General features: G+C 40.3%; 1 protein-coding gene and 1 pseudogene across 3 annotated transcripts in view; one reads left to right on the forward strand and one right to left on the reverse strand.

Moving 5' to 3' along the window:
- Window positions 1-19786, forward strand: part of pdzd2 (PDZ domain containing 2) — a 72167-nt gene extending 52381 nt beyond the window's left edge. For 2 of the 3 annotated variants that reach the window (XM_039803329.1, XM_039803331.1), the window contains exons 18-26: window positions 566-731; window positions 1168-2099; window positions 2430-2574; window positions 6136-8842; window positions 9987-10104; window positions 11614-11715; window positions 13338-13608; window positions 16036-16170; window positions 19316-19786. In XM_039803329.1, the coding sequence (XP_039659263.1) occupies window positions 566-731; window positions 1168-2099; window positions 2430-2574; window positions 6136-8842; window positions 9987-10104; window positions 11614-11715; window positions 13338-13608; window positions 16036-16170; window positions 19316-19476 (4737 nt within the window). In that variant the 3' untranslated portion in view covers window positions 19477-19786. The remainder of the gene's footprint in view (window positions 1-565; window positions 732-1167; window positions 2100-2429; window positions 2575-6135; window positions 8843-9986; window positions 10105-11613; window positions 11716-13337; window positions 13609-16035; window positions 16171-19315) is intronic. The other variant, XM_039803330.1, reaches the window with a different exon arrangement.
- A 1051-nt stretch (window positions 19787-20837) lies between these two features.
- LOC120561484 lies at window positions 20838-20956 on the reverse strand (annotated as a pseudogene).
- Between the last annotated feature and the right edge of the window lie 1348 nt (window positions 20957-22304).

A 22304-nucleotide genomic window follows, 5' to 3' on the forward strand; every position in this document is an offset into this window, starting at 1 on the left:
TTCGAGAAAACTGTTTATGCAAACGGTTATGTTCTCTCTCACACACATGCACACAGATAATTTATCCATAAAGTCCGTTTTTTTTCTTTTAAATGTATCTTTTTAATTTATTTAGGCATAACACATGAAAAGTATGAAAGTGCTATTGTGTGTTATTAGAATTCAGTTTCACTTGATATATAAATACACATTTGAGGCATTCATGCTTTGTGTAAACTTAATGTATTACTCTGTTGTTTAGATTTGGTGAATATTGCATTATGACTTGTGTAGGACTCAAAATACAGAGTTTTGGACTTTGGACTTGACTTGGGACTTGTTAGTCTTGACTTGTGACTTGACTTGGGACGTCAGTGCAAAGACTTGCAAGACGGTGACTTGGTCCCACCTCTGCTTAGCTGCATATTTTAACTTCGGCAGTTCATTTTCATTGGCTGTTTGTCCACAAATGTACGTTTACATGGCTTATTGGGGAGAACTACTGCACTTTAAAAAATGTGTGTGGTGTGGTTGCTTTTCATCCTTTCCCTTGATTTGCTCTTCTCTCATGTTCCCACCTCTGTAGCAGGGGTCTCTGAGTTCAGAGACGGAGTTATCTCAGTACTTCTCCCAGGACTCTTCCAGCCACTCCTTCTTGTCTGAATCCATTCTGATGGGCTCCAACAGTGAAGAGGCACTCCACCAGCAGAGCTACAGTACTTCCATGGATGACAACTCATCACAGCCACACGGTAACAACTTCACCCATTTAAATGCCATGGAAAGGTTTTCGGACTGGTTCCCTGGGCAGGTATTCTAGATAGATAGATGGATAGATGGATAGATCATGTAATATTGCTATTGCGGTATTTAACATTATCGCATATTTTCCTCATATCGTGCAGCTCTATATTTGACCATGTTTTTCTCATGCTTGTTAACGTTTGTATGGTAAATCCCAAAATGGGCACCGATCCAAATTTAATGTGTTTCAGAAAGCCAATTTTAAGGTTAACTGTCCTAGACTAGGGTCTACTCTTGATGTAATTTAAACCCCCATCTGGGAATAGGGGCCCACAATTTAAAAAAGCTTTAATGCTTTTTGGTACCGTGTCATCTTTGTATGTTTTATTTGGTAATGTTAATTTGTTAACCTGTTCATTTTTGTAACCTGCACCTTATTTTCAGCATTCACCTCTGTAACAGAAGTGGCGAGTGACCCTGTGTACAACACATCGCAAGACAAGATCCCTGTTCCTCTCAGTCACCATGCAGAGGCAGTGTGCCAGCCCATCGCTGTCTCCAGCCCCACCTCTGTGCGAAGCCCACTGCTCCGTCAGCGCCGCCTCATGTGCTTCGAGGATGAGCTCAGCGATGGCGAGAACTCCGACAACGCTAGGAACACCAGGCTCTTCCACAGCCCAACAAAATCTGACTCTGTCAACTTCAGTGATGCCCAAGCATCCGAAATGTCCAAAAGTGGTTCAGCAGTTGTAAGTGCTACATCGTCGTTAGATATAAATGGAAACCGTGACGATGGTAGGGATTTGCAGAGGTGTGGAAGCGACGATGTGACAACACCACTCTATGGTAGTTTCTCACAGTGTGAGGAAGGTAAGTCAGAGTCACCTGGTTCAAAGTCACCCTTCATGCCTATTCGCAACGCAGGAGGGTCAAGCAGTATGGGCTCCGGGCCCAGTAATTTGACCATCAATAGTGAGAACTATACAAACCAAGATGATGGACAGTTGGAGTCAAAGCGCTCCCCCAAGCTTGAGCATAAAGCAGTGACACGGGTCAAAAGTATGATGAGCATTGAAGCACCAAACTTGCCCCAACAGCAAAAGCCCAAAGTGGATGAGCCCTCTCCAGGCTCGGGCCCATCCCAGCCCCCTTCCCTTGTCACACCGTGTGGGAGAAACCCCAAGCCTGCGGGTGGGTTGGTACCCCATCAGCACTGTAAGAAGGGAGATGCCAGTGAGCTTGTGGGTGTTTGTACCATCGACACTGTGACCCTGAAGAGAAGCGAGGATGAGTCCTTTGGTCTCGACCTGGAGATTATGTCATCCCCTCTGAAAGTTGTCGTTGCTGGGCTAAAGCCTGGAGGTGCGGCAGAAAAGGTATGTCTGATTGGTTTTATCCTCATATCAGCCTAATATAAATTCAATTCAATATCAATATCAATGTATTCATAGTGTCAAATCACAACAGGAGCTTTCTCAGGACACTTTACAGCTCGAGTAGGTCTAGAACACACTCTAATTAACAAAGACCCAAAAATTCCCGCAGTGAATGGATACTTCAGAAATGATGGCAAACCTCTCTGTTTGAGTTATATAAAGAAAGTAAAAAAAATATAATTTGGCTTTTTTTGGTATTTGTGGCTTGTGATTCTGTCGCTAAGGGGAAAATCTCAATTTGATCTCTTCTTTGTTTAATTGAACATCCAGGAATCTACCGGCAAGCTGTGTCGTGGAGATGAGATTGTAAAAATTGGGGAAAAGTCGGTGCGCTCGTCTTCTTACCTCGAAATCTGTGAGCTCATGCACAACCTTCCCATCACATTGTCCTTGGAAATCAAGAGACCAGTTTCAGGTAGGACCTTGGCTTAGAATGATGTCTTATTATTCTCGAGGTATAGGTCATTCAGCATCAGTGTGATCCCGTTGTTCATTAACCTTAGGACTACACATTTGATCTTTTTAAGTAGCAGGGTTCCTGATGCAGAGACAGAGGCCCTGTTCACACCTGGCATAGTCTTGCATTGCCAGACCTTCCTCCACAGCGCTGCGAAGGAAGGTCTGGCTGGTCCACACAGCATTCAGGGATGGGAGAAAAACATGCTCTGGTTTATTGGCATTTCTTTAAACCAATCACAATCGTCTTGGGCGGCGCTAAACTCCGTACGGAGCCACGGTGCCTCTGCTAAATAGCCTTGATTAGGAACTGGTTTTGGTGGAACGTGTACGTTCAAAAGTAGTTTTAGTCGTGCAACAGAAAACTCAGATTGGACAGATAGTCTAGCTAGCTGTCTGGATTTACCCTGCAGAGATCTGAGGAGCAGTTAACCATAGTCCTCACAAATCCACTGGAGGTTAGAACGCCAACACAAAGAAAGAGGAAGGGGACGGACATCTGGCTGAAAAGAGTGAAATCTTGCGGAATTTCTGGCGGAACCGGAGCAATCCCGGAAGTGGAACATCATGGATCTGGACTACCTGTGACACAGACAATAAAGCAGAGCCAAACGGGAGAAAACATAACTGAAAGCCGTTGCACACCATTTCACACCGTTCCAATGAAACATAGCTAGCTTTCTGGATTTACCCTGCAGAGATCTGAGGAGCAGTTAACCATAGTCCTCATAAATCCACCGGAGGTTAGAACGCCAACACAAAGAAAGAGTAAGGTAACGGACATCCGGCCGAAAATAGGGACATATGGCGGAATTTCCAGCAGCACCGCAACAATCCCGGAAATGAAACATCGTCAATATAGACTACACCTTGCAAAACATCCATCCTCAGTGATTCCATCATAAGTGGACAGCTCTAAGTACAGGTGTGAGCGCACTCACATTAAGTTCCGATCGCTCACATTCTTATAGCAGTGTGGACGTGTATGTGTCTGGACCACATTAAGGACCGCATACTCAACTCTGAGCGGAACTACGTACTCATTTGCTGTCTTCGTCCTCAACATCCCAGCAATACGTAGCTCTGTGTATTTTGGCGTTTTTTGTATTTTTAAACATTAGTATGTGGAGAGGCATGTTAATGCCAGGTAAAAAATGCAGGGAGGTCCAAAATAGAGTTGAATCTAGCTTAAGTTTTGAGGCAATGTAATGTAATGTCGTCTGGCAATGCCCTTCATTAGCCAATCAGTAGTGACTGCACACTCAGCAGATATTTCCCATAAATGTGACTAATGTGACTCAATGGCTTGTGCCAACTTTGCACTCGCAACCTCCAGTGTAGAGATTCCACACGTGATGTGTTGGTGTATTTATTAAAGGTGTATTACGCTTCTTCTAATTAGTGTTTACAAGCCATTAGTACCAGAATGCTACTCAGTTTGCCTTTAAATAGAGCGCCATTTCTTTCCCTTTTGTGCCGACCAAAGATGTAGGATCAAACCTCCCTCATGTACTTCCCCAAAGCAACCTGCAAGCATCTGGCTTTCTATCCATGGTGACTATCTTATACAGTATATTTAACCTTTTGTTACCAATACCATATCTATCCCGTAGCTTAACTCCCTGTATGCTTTCTGTGTCTTAGTTTGAGAATTGAGAATTTTATAGTGGAGTAGTGTAAATCTTAATTTAGTGTAGCATAGACATTGCTGTGGATCACTGTTTCTTGGTCACCAAAAAGTGTTTGATTTATTAACTGATCTTCAAACAGGGGTTATTATTTATTATTAGGATTTTCAACATCTACCCATCAATTACCAACTTGTTGGATTGCTGTTGAAGGAATAGGGATCAATTTACAGATTTATATGATAAAAGAAAAAAGTCCTTTAACATTTTTTTCAAATTGAAGATTCAGGACTCCTGTAAATTCTTTATTTTATGGTTGGCTAATGTATTAGTAGAAGAAGATATAGATATATAGAGATCCTGGAGCAACCACAGCAATGTCTCTAGTACCTACATGTTGTGAACTAATCAATGAATTCATTTCTGTCAACCCAAATATAGACATATACTGTACACACCAACTTTGAGTCTTGGCTGACACAATCTAACATCTCTAATGCAACGTAGAGTATGTAGTTACTGTGTTCTACTATGTGCCTGAATGAATAGCCTCTCTTTATTTTATGAATCCCCAAATTTTATAATCTGATCCATCATTTATTATTTATAATAACCATTTAAATAATATCATAATTATAAATAACGTTTTTGTCACATTTAGTCTTAGCTTAACTATAGTGCAGATGTTATTGCTCTGGTCTAGAAATATCAAATCTCTTTAGAGTTGAAAATGTGTAATCAACCCTCTCTTTGATCCTTCTGTTGCTTCAATTAAAGAGGTTTTGAGTTTGCCTCTGTTTATTTGGTTTATTATCAAGATATTTCATAGACCTTGGGAGGTTTTCATGGCCTTCGGTAAACCGATACATTTTAAATGAAATTACAATTAAAACTGTAATTAATTAAATGTTGTGACTGACCATGAGGTAAACCAAATCTACATAACTATAGTATAGAACAACCAGATTTGGGGATTCTAAATGCTCTGGGTATTGCAGGGTGTAAACTAAAGCTACATTTACACAGCTACGTTTTGGATTTTAAGCATTTGAGTTTTGAGCCAAAAGTGTTTTTATCTCCAGTAGAAGAACTACCAGTAATCACACGCCCAAACCTCATATCTTATCAACGCTCTGGTATACTGGACATAAACAGGAGGCAGCATGGAGAATAGCTGCTGGTAGTTGCCATGGTAACGTTAGTAGCTTTAGTCTCAGAGAACGAGACAACGTGACCGATGAGACCCAATCAGGAGGAGAAACGTTGGCGTCGGTGTTGCCAAAGGTCTCCGTTTGCTGCCGTTGAAACTGAAACACAACCCCGCAGATTCCAAACCAAAACGGGTCACAAGTGTTTCCAAATGTCTCCGGTTTAGGGGCTTGGAAACGCCAGAGCAGGGGGAATGAGAGGGGGAAACACCGGCGCAGGGGGAATGAGAGGGGGAAACGTAGCAGAAGATGTTCATTTTAAGCCAAAACGTAGCAATATAAATGTAGCCTAAGAATTATTCAGTGGAGAATGGCTCAATGCTATGATCCCTAAGGACCTTCTAGATGAAGATCACATTGACATAGCATTACTGAAAAACCATCTCCCTGGACATTCTTCTTGAATAATTTTGTTCTATGGCATGCCATGTATGTAACCTCACTATCCTGCAACATAAAATAGCGTTTTTAGAAAGTGTTTTTTTCGTAGGGGTGTCTGTGTGTGTGAATGGGTGAATGAGAGGCCAAGTGTAAAGCACTTTGTCCGTTAAGGTACAAAAGCGCTTTATATAAGTTCAGTCCATTTACCATTTTGGAAAAACATGCATATGTTATGTCAAATGATTAACGCTTCTCTCTCATTCAGTCGTGACTAAAGAGCTTACTTTTTATTTCTGGTCCCAGCTGTAGATCGACTGTCCAGTTTGATAATGTCATCAGGGAGCAGTGATGGAGCCACTAGACTGAACCCAGCCAGATCTGTTCAGGGGACTTCTAATGAAGGACAAGTTACAAGTGCAAATTCTGGGAATTCCAACCACACAAGCCAAACAGTTCATAACTTCGAAATACCCATCACCAATATAGATGACATTTTATCAGAAGTGACCAGTGATAAAAACACACACATCAAATGTGATGAGCCTTTATCCTCCTGTTCAAGCGAAAAGACAATAACCCTGTCTGAGAAAGCTGGCATACAGGTTCCAATACAGTCCGGTCCCCTGGACTGTTCCATCTTGGATGCAGGAAGTGAAAAAGGTGCCATGTCTCCTGTGGAGACAACACATGCGAACCAACTAAAGGAAAGCAGCTCAGCTGTTTTCAATGAATCATGTCCCAAAAGGCCTGATGATGCTGGTCCTAAGTATATGTACCCCATAGAAGATGACAGTGATGATGACAGTAACTCCACCACTGACAGCAGTGTAATGGTCAATACGATGACCAGTGGTGGTAGTCTTCATGAGCCCTCCTCAGATGAGGAGGAAGTGGAGCTTTGTTCATTTGATGCCCAGCAACCTGATGCTGGTGGACTCTCACATTTAAGCCAGTCACCAAAAGGGTCTTCATCTTTTCAGCATGCTAGCAGTCCGAACACAAACCTGGACCAGAGCTTTGATGTGTTGCATGTCTCTGCTGATGTCGCACTGACAAACAAAGAAAACTTTGTTACAACTACCCAATACTCGCAGCTCTCTCAGTTGTTAGCGCTCTCCTCTACAGAGCAACTATGCCAATCTTTCGACATTGCAATACCTGTGTCTTCTATGAAGTGCCACAATAATAGTGCCACTGAATCCTGTGACCAAGTTCAAGCATGTGTGGCATCCAGTCCTGGAAGTCTAAGCACTTACAGAAGCCCCTCTCCTCCAGTTAGCCACAGTGCCACACAAGGGACTACTGAAAACGTGCATGCAGATGCCTCACTGACCTCAGCTTTATTGAAGCACTTGGATATACAAACACCCCATTTATCTTCAATGGAATCCGAGACCTCGGATTCAAACATCAGCAGATCGGATAAAAGGGTGTCAGCATCAATGACAAACAAAGAGAGAGTATTGGAGTGTAGAACAAATTTAAACCCACATGCTATCTCTGTGCTTAAGAACACCTCTGGGCTAAAACTCCTTGATAATTTAGACCACCCCGTGTGGAGTAGTAACTTTAAACTCCAGGTTGAAACTCAAATCAGACCAAACACTAGTGCTCCCAAATTAAAGGGTCTAAGTATGAAGAGTAAGAAGAAACCACAGGAGGAGCTTCTCCAAAAAACTACCAGGAGTGAAAGTCCACTTCCTTTAAACATCAATGCTTCCTCGAACCTGTCAACAAAATTACCACCAACAGCAACCATGTCCAGCTTTTTGAAGACCAATAACCAGCCTGATATCAACAGCAGTCTTGATATGCACAAAGAAGGTGCCAGATGGCAAGTTACAGCTGAGCCGTTCCCTTCAGGTAGCACATTACAAACTGTACAAATGGCCAAAGAGAAGGACATCCATTTGGGCTCCAAAGCACCAGCCAAATCACAGAGCCAATCCCACCCCCCTGCTACTCAGAGAACATTTATAGAAGTTCGACTGTCTTCGTTATCTGGTTCATCACCGCCAGTTATGGCACACAATGATACAGTGAATTCAAAAGACTCTAAATCCCCTCAAAGAGGCACATATGCAAGATTAGCGCCCATGCTTTCTCCTGCCAACCCCACAGTAGGAAAAACTAATGGCATGGTCAGTACCACAGTAATTAATTCATTGTGTTCTACTAAATATGAAACTAATTCAACTACAAAACCCAGTAGTATTGTGGAGACAAGTGAGACCCTAAAGTCCAGCACATCCAGACTGTACATTAAGACAATGGAAAGGCAAAGCTTCTCCACGGACACTGCCTTGTCTGCAGACTACAATCCCTTCTCTGTACGACATAAGATAAAGTCCTTTGAAAACCTGGCTCACTTTGATAAGCCGGTGGCTAAAAGCAGTGACATTCAGTCTTATGCTCTGGCATATAGAGCCTCACTTAACCAAAGGATTGCTGGTTATATGGGGTTGGTTAATTCTATTGACTGCCGGGCACGGCAAAAGAGTTTTAGTTCTTATGTGGAGAATCTACTCCCTACCACACCCTGCTCACCTCTTCTTGGTAAATCTCCATCTAGCATTACACTGATAAACCTTGAGCTTCCACATTCAAGCTGTGACACAGCTCCCCTGACTGAAGACAATAGGGAGGCTCAAGTTCAGAAAGCTCTAGATGGGACAGCACCACAGACCCCTCAGGTGCTGCGGAGGAAACCTGGCAAACTTCCCCGCTGCAGGTTGCGGCAGCTCAGGGCTCTCAGTATGCCCGAATTGGAAAAACTATGCACAGAGGACTTTACCAGAGACCATGGTACAGCCGTAGATACAACTGAGCCTGGCAGCTATCCCGCTATACTCACGGAAACCACAGTGACTAAGAGCTGTCCACCTGCTGCAAGCCTGGATGTGACAACAGTTGGTGTGAACAGGGTGAGCCGAGGTGATCCTGAATCCACTGAAAAGACTCCTCAAGGAACCGCAGAGAGCCATGGACAACAACCTGGCTGGTCAATCAGGTGGGGAGTTCAATTAAAACTTGCTCATTTAAAAACTGTTACTTTCAAAGCACATTGAAGCCACTGTGTTTAGGAATTGAACGTGTTTGACTTCAGTGCCCCCAGTGGTTGTATCAAGACACTGTAGCAGACTGCAATCAGACTATGAGAGATTAGAGGAACCAAAAAAAATCCAAGAACTAATTCATGATATGATAAAAATGTTGTGGTTTCACAAGACTAAGAATATTACTAGACTAAGAAGATAGTGAGAATTAAGGCATCACATTTTGAGAAAAATATCAACCATACCTTTGAAGTAAGCTAAACTTTGTCCCTTATAGTACACAGAAGAGTTTGTACCACTGTGTAAGGATGTTGTGCTTGTGTTTCTCTTTGCTGGCAGTTTGGTAACACTATCTAAAAGCCACCGAGGTAGCTTTTATAAATGTCTGAGTCAGAGTGCCAGGTTGTGGCTATTTCCTGGGGCTGCACATATCAGTGCAGAACATGTATACAGTACATTGGTATCAGTAGAAAATATTTGTAAGTAATTTTTTACCAGCACTACGTGACATACTGTAGACGCTCTACATATGTACTCTGATGTATGGACTGTGTTTCTCCGCTGCCGATACACAAATTACAATATGTCAGCTCTACATTTACCATGATGTAGTACCTTCACCACATTGCATTGCTTAAGTTGCTGCGATGGATAATACTGACTGGCTGATAAGCAGGCTTTTTTGTTTCTGCAGCTGACTACACTGAATCTTTGGCCACTGTTATTATATCGTTAGGATACATGTAATATTGTGTGTTCATTTTTTTTTATGTTAAGTTGTCTTTTCGTCAATTCTGAGGACTCAGATTGATCTCATGATGCAGCATTTGTAAGGAATTAATTATTGTAGAAACATTGATGAAAAATGATATTTCCTTGGCCAATATTAGCCTGTACCTGACAACATTTTGTCTGATAACACTCAAGATTGAGAGATTGACATGTATAAGATGGACAAGGCAAGCCAATAGCATAGGCGCACCTTTTAATTTCATTGTGTTCCTTTCTATTAAAATCATGTTTGATGTAAAAGGCTAGTGTTCTTTGAAATGGTAATCAGTGGAGAAAATACTGTACATTGACTCCTTCTGTGTACAGTTTAAAGGAGCTGGCTGCGTCTCCTGTGGCTCGGCATAAGCTGCAAACACTGCTGTCCTTCCCGACAGTGAAATCCTACGTGTCGGCCCTGCTGCAGGAGGCCCAGGCCCTCTCAGAGGTAACGCTATACTTCTGATGAACAGACATTTGCAAGACCTATTTCACATGTAGTCCACTGCGTTCCGTAGCACAGGGCTCAGCAACATTTCAAATATGAAGATGCCATTTTAAAATGTTCTTGTTAATCAGTGTGCCAAAGTATTAAGCCTGCCATCACATATTGAGCCCGCCAGTGGTGGAAGAAGTGTTCAGATCCTTTACTTATGTTAAAGTAGTAATACCACACTGTAAAAGTACTCTGTTACAAGTAAAAGTCCTGCAATTGAAAATGTTACTTAAGTAAAAGTTTGTAAGTACCATCAGGAAAATGTACTTAAAGTATTAAAAGTAAAAGTACTTCATGAAGAACTCTCCTCCCATTGTAGAAAGAGTAAAGGATCCAACCAGTTGTGTGTTTAATGGTCTCATCATCTCAGCTGGACTTGTAGCCGTTATATTGTTGGCTAGTTTACTTTAGAATCAAACATCAGATTTTATAAACTACATGGGATCTGTGTTTAGAAATCTTAATGTGTAAAGTAACTAGTAACTAAAGCTGTAACAGATGAATGTAGTGGAGTAACTAAAGTAACTAGTAACTAAAGCTGTAACAGATGAATGTAGTGGAGTAAAAAGTACAATATTTCTCTCTGAAATGTAGCGGAGTAGAAGTAGAAAGTGGCATGAAAAGAAAAGACTCACAAGTACCTCAACATTTGTCCTTAGGGACAGTACTTGAGTAAATGTACTTAGTTACATTCCACCAGTGGAGCACGCTCATGCAGTGTTTTTTTCCTGTGCGTCCATTCTGTGAAGAAAAGCAATGAGTGCTAGCCAATCAGAGGCAGAGTCTTGGCGGAATGAGGATGGGAAAAAAAGTCAATCAAACTGCAGCAAATTACAGGCTGTGCTAAAGACATTGCTAGTAAATTCATTTAGTTTTCTTTATTTTAAGCATTATTATTTACAGGAAATAATCATTTTGATATGTACTGTAGAGCTGAAGAATGTGATACAAACATATGGAAGATAACAAAGACATGGGATTCTGAGTTGTGATTTTCTTTCATTTTGGAGTATGATTAGCTGACTCTTTTATGTTATATACTTTATCTCTTGCCATGAATTACCTGATTTGAATTTGAGTGAATCTAATTACTAATGTAAATATAAAGTTTTTGTATATTTATGTATGCATGTATGTTTCTATCTATGTATGTATGTATGTATGTATGTATGTATGTATGTATGTATGTATGTATGTATGTATATATGTATATGTGTGTTATGTCATGTTTATAAAAAAGACAGGCTGTGCTCCTGCCAATGGCTTTAAAAGAGGTTGTTTGGCTTGCGGATTGGAACATTTCCAAAAAAAATTTTTTTACAGACTTTGTGCTCATGTGCCATTGGTTGAGCTACGTGTGCTTAAGGTTGCTGACTCCTGCTGTAGACTATATTGTTTCAGTCCTGCTGTCTGTGTGATTTTTTTTTTGTCACATTGACTCTGTTTCTGCACTCTCTGCAGGTTAACGATAACACTCAGCTTGTGTTCCTGAGCAAAGAAGAAGGCTCAGGGCTTGGTTTCAGTATTGCTGGTGGAGTCGACCTGGAGCAGAAGGCAATCACTGTAAGTACTGTATGTAGAGGCTCAGGAACTTGCTGTTCAATTGAATCATGATGTGTATTGCAAGCTGCCACCATCTTATTTGATACTACCAAAGTCAGGGATTTTCAAATCCTAGACACACTGTAGGATCTTTAACTCATAATTTACACACAAGCTATATATATATATATATATATATATATATATATATATATATATATATATATATATATATATATATATATATATATATATATATATATATATATATAAGTATAATATAATCCGTATATTATTAATATATATATATATATATATATATATATATAAAATTAAAGTATATGGTAATATAATATAGGGGATATGTGTGTATTAATATATATGTGTATTATGTGTGTATTAATATTATGTGTAGTATATTATATGTGTGGTATATAGTGGTATAAATAATATTAGATTATGTGTATATATTGAATATTATGGAATTATGTATATGTGTATATATGAATATAAAGTGTATTATATATGTGTTATAGATATGGTATACATATGTATATATATGAAATGTGTATTAGAATATATGTATATTATTATATGTATGTATGTATGTATATATATATATATGTATGTATGTATGTATATATATAATGTAATGTATGTATGTAGCGTATTGTATATATGTATGTATGTATGTATGTATGTATGTATATGTGTATATATATATGTATATATGTGTGTGTGTGTGTGTGTGTGTGTGTGTGTGTGTGTGTGTGTGTGTGTGTGTGTGTGTGTGTGTGTGTGTGTGTGTGTGTGTGTGTGTTAACCGCTGACAGACTCAGATTAATATTCTAAGTGTCTGACAACATTATAGAAAGGATCCCTACAGAGACAGACCTTTAAAACCTCTTTGAGAACTTTCTGTTTAACCAGCAACAGCTCTGAAGTCGCTAGCGCTAAACCCACCAGACTCCATTTAAAAAAACACTACTTTTAGCGTGTATAAAGCCAACATATTTTCACATGTAAATCAGTAAACAATGTATTTATTTCAACCAAAACTAGAGTTGTGATGTTGGAAAAGTGGAAAGATGACCCAAAACAGCTTTTCATAGTTTTATTTTGTTTCTGTCGACTTTGAATGAAGTGTATTTTACGATGCTAAAATTACTGTTTATTTACATGGTGAATGTTTTTATGTTCAAAAAAAGGATCCTACTCTGTAACAGAAAGGTCGACTTCCTTAGAAATCCTTTCCATAATGTTGTCAGACACATAGAATATTAATCTGAGTCTGTCAGTGGCAAAACGAGCACTTTTGTGAAGATAAACACAAGCAGCACAATTGTCCTATTAACTTACATTGTAGCTTGTTTCTCTGACTGCCGACTGCAGTGGTTTTGCTTATTACCGGACCATTGTCAAAGATTGTTGTTTCCATCAGTCACTTAGACACAAAAACAACGAAAAATTGGGTTGTTACCCTTTAATGCCACAGGACAATCACATAGGCCTACTTGTGAAAAAAGAATGTACTGGATGTGGGATGGAGGGGAGACAGTATGGGCTTGTTTTAATAGCCCAGTTCTTGCCAATATCTCTGGAAAGCAGATGGTAGTACTGTAACACATACCTTTTCTTTTCAGGTTCATCGGGTCTTCACCAAAGGAACAGCTAGCCTCGAAGGCACAATCCAGAGAGGTGACAAAATTTTATCCATAAATGGCACAAGTCTGGGAGGTAAAACCCATGGAGAGGCTGTGTCTTGCCTTCATCAAGCCAGGCTGTCCAATCAAGCCTTAGTCGTCATTTGGAGAGACAAGGACAGTGGACCGAGTGTCTCTGATATGTATGACTCGGCTGGCCAGTCAATGAGGATGTGTTCTGCCAGACAGAAGTCTGTGGAAGCTGGAGCAGGTAAGGTTCCCTTTCTTCATAGTGTGGTTCGAAAAAGTGCACTATTATTTTTAAATATTTTATTAGATACTGTTTTGTTAAGTTTAGTCTTGTAATGTCTGTCATATTTTTATTTTGTTGATCTTTATTTATACAGGGAAAGATCAGTCTGAGACATACAGTGCCTTGCGAAAGTATTCGGCCCCCTTGAACGTTTCGACCTTTTGCCACATTTCAGGCCTCAAACATAAAGATATAAAACTGTAATTTTTTGTGAAGAATCAACAACAAGTGGGTCCCAATTATGAAGTGGAACGAAATTCATTGGCTATTTCAAACTTTTTTTAACAAATAAAAAACTGAAAAAGTGGGCGTGCAAAATTATTCAGCCCCTTTACTTTCAGTGCAGCAAACTCTCTCCAGAAGTTCAGTGAGGATCTCTGAATGATCCAATGTTGACCTAAATGACTAATGATGATAAATAGAATCCAGCTGTGTGTAATCAAGTCTCCGTATAAATGCACCTGCTCTGTGATAGTCTCAGAGGTCTGTGTAAAGCGCAGAGAGCGCATCATGAAGAACAAGGAACACACCAGGCAGGTCCGAGATAGCTGTTGGAGAAGTTTAAAAGCCGGATTGGATACAAAAAGATTTCCCAAGCTTTAAACATCCCAAGGAGCACTGTGCAAGCGAGCATATTGAAATGGAAGGAGTATCAGACCACTACAAATCTACGAAGACCCGGCCGGCCCTCTAAACTTTCAGCTCATACAATGAGAAGACTGATCAGAGATGCAGCCAAGAGGCCCATGATCACTCTGGATGAACTGCAGAGATCTACAGCTGAGGTGGGGAGACTCTGTCCATAGGACAACAATCAGTCGTATACTGCACAAATCTGGCCTTTATGGAAGAGTGGCAAGAAGAAAGCCATTTCTTAAAGATATCCATAAAAAGTGTCGTTTAAAAGTTTGCCAAAAGCCACCTGGGAGACACACCAAACATGTGGAAGAAGGTGCTGTGGTCAGATGAAACCAAAATCGAACTTTTGGCAACAATGCAAAACGCTATGTTTTGTGGTAAAAGCAACACACAGCTCATCACCCTTAACACACCATCCCCACTGTCAAACATGGTGGTGGCAGCATCATGGTTTGGGCCTGCTTTTCTTCAGCAGGGACAGGGAAGATGGTTAAAATTGATGGGAAGATGGATGGAGCCAAATACAGGACCATTCTGGAAGAAAACCTGATGGAGTCTGCAAAAGACCTGAGACTGGGACGGAGATTTGTCTTCCAACAAGACAATGATCCAAAACATAAAGCAAAATCTACAATGGAATGGTTCACAAATAAACATATCCAGGTGTTAGAATGGCCAAGTCAAAGTCCAGACCTGAATCCAATCGGGAGAATCTGTGGAAAGAACTGAAAACTGCTGTTCACAAACGCTCTCCATCCAACCTCACTGAGCTCGAAGCTGTTTTGGCAAGGAGGAATGGGCCAAAATGTCAGTCTCGATGTGCAAAACTGATAGAGACATACCCCAAGCGACTTACAGCTGTAATCGCAGCAAAAGGTGGCGCTACAAAGTATTAACTTAAGGGGGCTGAATAATTTTGCACCCAATATTTCAGTTTTTTATTTGTTTAAAAGGTTTGAAATATCCAATAAATTTCGTTCCACTTCATGATTGTGTCCCACTTGTTGTTGATTCTTCACAAAAAATTACAGTTTTATATCTTTATGTTTGAGGCCTGAAATGTGGCAAAAGGTCGAAAAGTTCAAGGGGGCCGAATACTTTCGCAAGGCACTGTAGGTCTCTTTAACATCTGAGCCCTGTGTACAGCATCATTTAAAAAAATACACAAATTACACAATTACAAATAACAGTTACATTCAACAGCAGTTTGTTTATTAAGCTTGAAATTGCCAATTTGAAACCAAGACATCTAGCTTCAGTTCCTTTTGAAACTCATTCCAAGTAAAAGAGGAATTGTATAAAACACAGTTATGCCCAACTCTGAATGAGCCCGAGGAACCTCCAGTACCAACGCATCTTTGGAACGAGTTTGCAAACCCCCAATTTTCCAATTGAATTGTCCGCTAAGGTAGTTAGGAAGCTTATGCATTATAGCCTTATAGATAAACATCAACCAATGCCTGGTTCTCCTAGAGACCAACGAGTCCCAGCCCACTGGAGTGCACAGAACTCAATGGCACCAGTAATAAAATGCAATGCTGCATGATAGACTGCATCCAAAGGTTTTAACACAAAGGCTGGTGCATGCCTATACAGTAAATCACCATAGTACTTTTAAAGATTATATTTTTAGGACAGCTTAGACTTGAAAGGGGAAAGAGAGAGCAAATTAACTTGTCTCCCTTCTTATGAACTACCAATGTCAATATTTCAACTTTGTAATTCTGGATGTTGGCTATTTCACAGTGGTGGATGTGGGTCCAGACGGGGCTGTGACGGTGGAGCTTCACAAGTCTTCTGCTGGCCTGGGGTTCAGTCTGGAAGGGGGGAAGTCCTCAAGCCACGGAGACCGGCCTCTCATTGTCAAACGCATCTTTAAAGGTGACCTTTTATCTATAAATGTTAAAGCGTTAAAGCTGAATATTCATCTAGAATCAAATGAAGTGACATTGTAGTGGTGTATGCATATTCACAGTGGACTGCAATGCAAAGTCCGTTCGTGTAAACTCATGTCTATATATATATGTCTGCCATGTCTTTAATCTGTAAACGTGATAATAGTTTAATGGTACAGGTAGTCCTGGTAAAATGATTTGCAATCTAATAATAATAATAATAAATTGAATTTATATAGCGCTTTTCATGGACTCAAAGTCGCAATCTAGTCCAGGGGATTAATCACCACTTAAGGCCAATTTATGCTTCTGCGTCGACGCCGTGGGTATGTCTGTAGGTACATGGAGATATGGATGCTACGCCGTAGACGTGCTCCTTTTAAAAAAAAAATTATAAATAAATAAATAAAATGTAACTACACGTCGCGGCAACGCAGACATCTGTGGTCACAATTGGTTCGCTTGGCCATGGCTTGGTAGTGTTGCATTTCCCCCGACTCATTTTCGGGTTCTTCTTCTCCATAAAAACATGGAATCAAGAAGAGAGGGTTAACTTTTCCTGCTACAGACTTCTGACCGTGGTCAAAAAGCACAGGGGAGACACTTTCTCGCCCTATGACTCTAGAGTCGGTACTCGCTCCGAAGCTAATGACTGTCACTCTCTCACTGACTTTACCACACACTCCTCAACCACACACACGCATGCCGGCCTTGCTATTCTCTTAAAGAGATCGACGCACACACCAACGCACAAGTTTAAACTCATGTAGGCTATGGAGAAAGCTCTGAATGGAGCCTCAGCACAACCATAAATCACACTTAAGCCTTGCAGCTTTACCAGCTGCTAACAGGCAGGCAACATCAATATAAAAGAAAGGATGCACCTGGAACTAGGGACGCACCGAATCCAAATTTTTTGGGTTTGGCCGAATACCAAATCTACTGGTTAAGATTCTGCCGAATCCGAATACCGAATCCTCCTCCCATCCTCAGTCCATTAACACAGTAAACACATTAATGAAGTAAACAACGTCCACAGCCTTAAAATAGCTAAATATAAAAACTTAATGTTGAATTTGCACACTCTTTTCATATCGGAGGAAAGCACATCGCTATCGCCAGATGAGTGACAATTTTGTTTGGCAAATTTTTGCTAACCAGTGTATGATGAGGGCATGTTCAGTGGGTGAAATTAGAAAGCTAACATTAGCTAACGAGCAGCAGCCGGCCGTTGGGTCGCTCCGCTCCCACTGTAGGGAGACCAGCTGACAGCCCGGGAGAGGCACTGTCTGGTTAACACCAGTTTTTAGCTGTGACTGTCCTTCCTTTGCCGTACCTGAAGTTGCTGCATTCTGGCTGCTGTCTGGAGATTCCTTCATGCACAACTCGTATTCTTTCGGATGTTTCATACCAAATGTTGTAACAGCGGCCATGTTGTGTATTGTTTAGGGTCCTTGACACCACGAGACAAATCTGCATTGCAAATTGAACGTGTAGCTGGACTTGAAAGGCCTTCTTTTGACTGAAAGTACTGCCAAACAACACTTTTTCCAACAAGAGTTCTATTTTCACTTTCTCACAGCCTACTGCATTGAACGCTCCACCTACGTAAACACCTTCCCGTAATCAACAGTGGCGTCATTACGTCGACCAGCGTAGTGCAAGCGTAGGGTTCAGTTCAGTGAAAGTTTTAGAAACCGAACCCCGTCAAAAAGCTAAATATTCGGCCGAATCCGAAGCCGAATCCTGGATTCGGTGCCTCCCTACCTGAAACACAGTGACAGAAATTAAACCAAACTACTTCAGGGGTGAGGATTATCATTCATTGTCCATCACGGTCTCAACAAAAGAGTTACACTCGCCGCAGCACGCCCCTCTCCGCTCTTCTTCCTCTACTCGCTTGGCATCTGCCCTCTGGCAGGCTCATACTAGGTAACACGTAACAACATGTAAATTGGCCAAGTCAGTATTTTCGGGTGCCCTCTTTTTTTCTTTGGTTCTTTGCGCTCTAGTTTGAGAACTGTGGATGCTGCTGTGGAAATAATTACAGTTTTTCGATTTGGCACAATCGTCCAATGACTATTCAACTTTTGTCAAACTATATGACTTCTTTATATGAATTTTAGTACAGAGTACACAGTAAACTGTCATTTGACAAGATGTCTTTGCATTTTTACTGTCTTGGTCTAAGCAATGATAAAGGAACATTTTGTTTGGATGACAAACAAAATTCATTGATGGATTTATTTACATTTGAAACATGAGTTCATTCTTTTGATTGAGTAATCACCTTTTGCAGGTCACATAGAGGCTTCATTTACATTACTACGTTTTGGTTTAAAAAGGAATATCTTCTGCTACGTTTCCCCCTCTCATTCCCCCTGCTCTGATCTTTCCCCCTCTCATTCCCCCTGCTTTGGTGTTTCCCTCTTTCATTCCCCCTGCTCTGGCGTTTCCCCCTCTCATTTCCCCTGCGGTCAGATTGTTATTTGGAATAGATTTTAGACATTTTAAAGTTTTTTCATTCATTTTGGCACTGAATCGCACAACATTAAAGCTAACATTTGTGAACAAAGTTTTGCTAGCCAAAATGGATGGCGCCGTCTACCTACAAATGATTAATACTGCACAAGATGTAATAGTGCTTATGTGCCAGCTGATAGTGACAAATCAAGCAGACAACAACTACGCTATCACAACATCGCTATGATGCAGATGCACATAAATGCCAGACAACAACTATCTAAATTAGCCGTTATATTTTGCTCGTAAATAAAATTTTGTTCATCCACTTCTGTCATTGTTGACATCCGCCATGTCTGCAAAGAAAACGGAACTTACCTTAAACTTCTTCTTCTTCGTTTTATGGTGGGTTACAACCATAAAATTACTTAAAACTTAATTGCAAATTATTTATTCGGTTTCCATCAGCTTTTATCGCATAAGCCATTTACCGATTAAGAAAAAATCTGATGAGATCGAACGTACAAACTTTGTGTGGATATTAATGAAATTCAATTGAATTTTACTGTTTCCATAGGCATTTTTCATTCTGTATTACTTAATTTGCATTAAAATGGTTGGATGGAAACATGGCTAGTGTATCTTTTAATTTGAATTGCATACAACAGGAGGAGCGGCAGAGCTGTCCGGCAGTGTCCACGTTGGCGATGAAGTTCTGTCTATCAACGGCTGTTCTCTGGAGGGCCTCATGCACCACGATGCCTGGAAAATCATCAAAGCCACTAACGAGGGGCCCAACCACCTCCTCATCCGCAAGCCCAGGACCTAACTGTAAAGAACAAGGAAAAAGAAAGCTCCTGACAAGGACCAATGTGAAACAGTCCTCTGAAACAGGGTGGGGACAAACAGTGGAAACGAGGATTTTCTGACAGACTTCATTTGAGTTTTTTGTGTTTTGTCTGGTTACACGTATTTGTACTTAGAAATAGGTCAGATTGGATGGACCACTAACTATTGTGGTGTACATTGCTGTATTATGATTTATTTCAGATGGGAAGTGCAGTTTGTTTACAATAGATTAACTTTGGAACACTAAATAAAACTTTCTTTTTTTTAAATAAAGTCAGTATGTGAAAAGATCTATGGCTGGTTGTGATTATATTATCATTCATGCTAACTTGTGAGATAACTAATATTTGTTGTCTGGGTGAATATCCAATTCTGATTGGCTGTAGGGTGTCCAAAAAAAGTGTTCTAGGACACTTACTGAAAGAGTTCCGGTGAAATTATTGCACTACATTAAAAGAAAAAGACAATGTGAATCTGTTATTTCCAACATTGTGTAGTGCTTCAGGGCCTCGTCCTCTGAACACCACAGGATGGCGCTAACACACAAGCTGCAGGAAGTAAGTTACACTGCTCCACTGAACTGACTTTGTTTCACAGCGAATAATGTTATCTCACATCCTGTTCACTGTTCAGGTCGCTTCTTGGTAGACAGAGAGACAGACTTAGCGGTAGTCTTGCATTGCCAGACCTTCCTCCACAGCTCTGTAGTGGAGGGTCTGGCTAGTTTACACAGCATTCCGTGATGGGAGATAAACATGCTCTGGTTTATTTGCATTTCTTTAAACCATTCACAACCGTTTTGGGTGGCGCTAAGCGCCGGACAGAGCCACGGTGCCAATGCAAAATAGTCTCAGGAAGGAACTTGTTTTGGTGGAAGATGTGTATGTTCAAAAGTAGTTTTAGTCCTCACAAATCCACCGGAGGTTAGAACGCCAACACAAAGAAAGAGGAAGGGGACGGACATCGGACCGTAATGAGGGACATCCGGCGAAATTTCTGGCTACTGGATATAGACTATATTAACGGCAACACTTTCTTTGACGCCCATGTACATAATCCATTATAAACATACTTATAATGCATTGTAATCTGCTTATAGCAATTTATGGTTTTAGTTAGAAGCACTCATTCATTTTTATGCTTTTAACAATAATCATAACGCATTTTTTTTTCTTCCTATTTTTATTTATTTACATTTTTATATATTTATTCCTGTATTTAGTTTTTTTTATTGAGACTTAAGTGATTTTTTGTCTTCTGTAAAAGGTGCATCCTCCATTCTCTAAACACTAAAACTACAGAAGGAGCAGCACCCTCTGCTGATGAAAGATGAGAATAAAAATCTTACCGCACCGGGTATTCCCAGGTGGTTTTCCATTCAAGTACTGACCCGGCCCAACCCTGCTTAGCTTCTGAGATCGGACGAGATCGGGTGTGTTCAGGGTGGTATGGTCATAAGCCATTATACACATTGCACCCTCAGAACTGTTGAATATACAGTTTGGGGTTGGAGAGTACTGAACTACATGTAATTACACTAGTAGTGTATCCTTTTGCAGTAGCTTGCTGGTAGTTATACTTCATTCATCTTTGAATAGTGATTTAAATAGCCTAGTTGAATTGCTTTTTTGCCATTTTTTCCATTGCCAATCCTTCTTTACATCTGAAACGTTTAAAGACTCTATTTGTCCATTGTTTATTTCTAAAGAAGTGTTTCTTTAGAAATTAACAATGGACAAATAGACAATAATATAACAATGTATAAAAGGCTCCATTACCTTGAATCTCATGTTATGGCCCCATAGCAACCGTTTTTGTAAAAATAACATGTCATAACCACGTGACTATGTGTCGCATAGTAGAGGAATTACCGTATAGTCAGGAGAAGCTCACAGGCAATCGGGGGGACGAGGGAGAAGCCCATAGAGAGTCCACGAAGGCATCGGAACAAAATATTTCAGCAACGTTTTGATGGATTGGAAATACTTCGGTATGTGGAAAGTTAATTCATATGAAGTAACATTTATCCACGATCCACTTTATCCACAAGATTGGGAATGATTGAGATTTTTCTTGGCACACCTACCAGAAGATTTCCAACTTTCAGACAGGTTTTTCACGTCACATCTACGTCTTCAAGCTCAGTTGGAAGCTGCTCAGTAACGCTCAGCGCTCACCGGAAAAAAGAGCTTCTAATTTACTTCACTGGTTTCCGACAGTTTGGGGTTGGAGAGTACTGAACTACAAAGTACATGTAATTACACTCGTAGCCTAGTGTATCCTACATGTTGCAGTAGCTTGCTGGCAGTTTACTAGGCTACATTTATCTTGATTCAAGTGGAATTGCTTTTTTGGTTCTTACTAACTTCTGTATTTCAGCATTTATTCATTCCTTTATTTATGTATTTTGTTCCATATTTATTTATTGCTATATTAATTCATGTATTTATTTGTTTACAGTGTGTACTCTTAATTTGAAAATGGCAATATTAGCTCAAGAAATCCAGTGCCTTTGACTCAGATAGTTTACACAGAATGATATTGCTGTATTGTTTGTTTATAATTCAGAAGAATTATATTTAGACTTGGTCCTCAAAATTAATGCAAGTGAATGACGAGCCGGACACCTGGGAGGAATGGTGTCGTTGACAGCGGACCACAGGGACAGTGGAGGTCGCTAGCTTATTTGACTTTAGATAGAGGTTAATCTGCTGATTTTTCAAGTTGAAGTTCTACAAAAGTAAAATAACCCTTTAAAACTTTGAGACTTACAAAGTGTTAACACTAGTGCATGGTTTGCACCAGTTT

Source organism: Perca fluviatilis, chromosome 6, assembly GCF_010015445.1.
Source record: "Perca fluviatilis chromosome 6, GENO_Pfluv_1.0, whole genome shotgun sequence".
Lineage (NCBI taxonomy): Eukaryota > Metazoa > Chordata > Actinopteri > Perciformes > Percidae > Perca > Perca fluviatilis.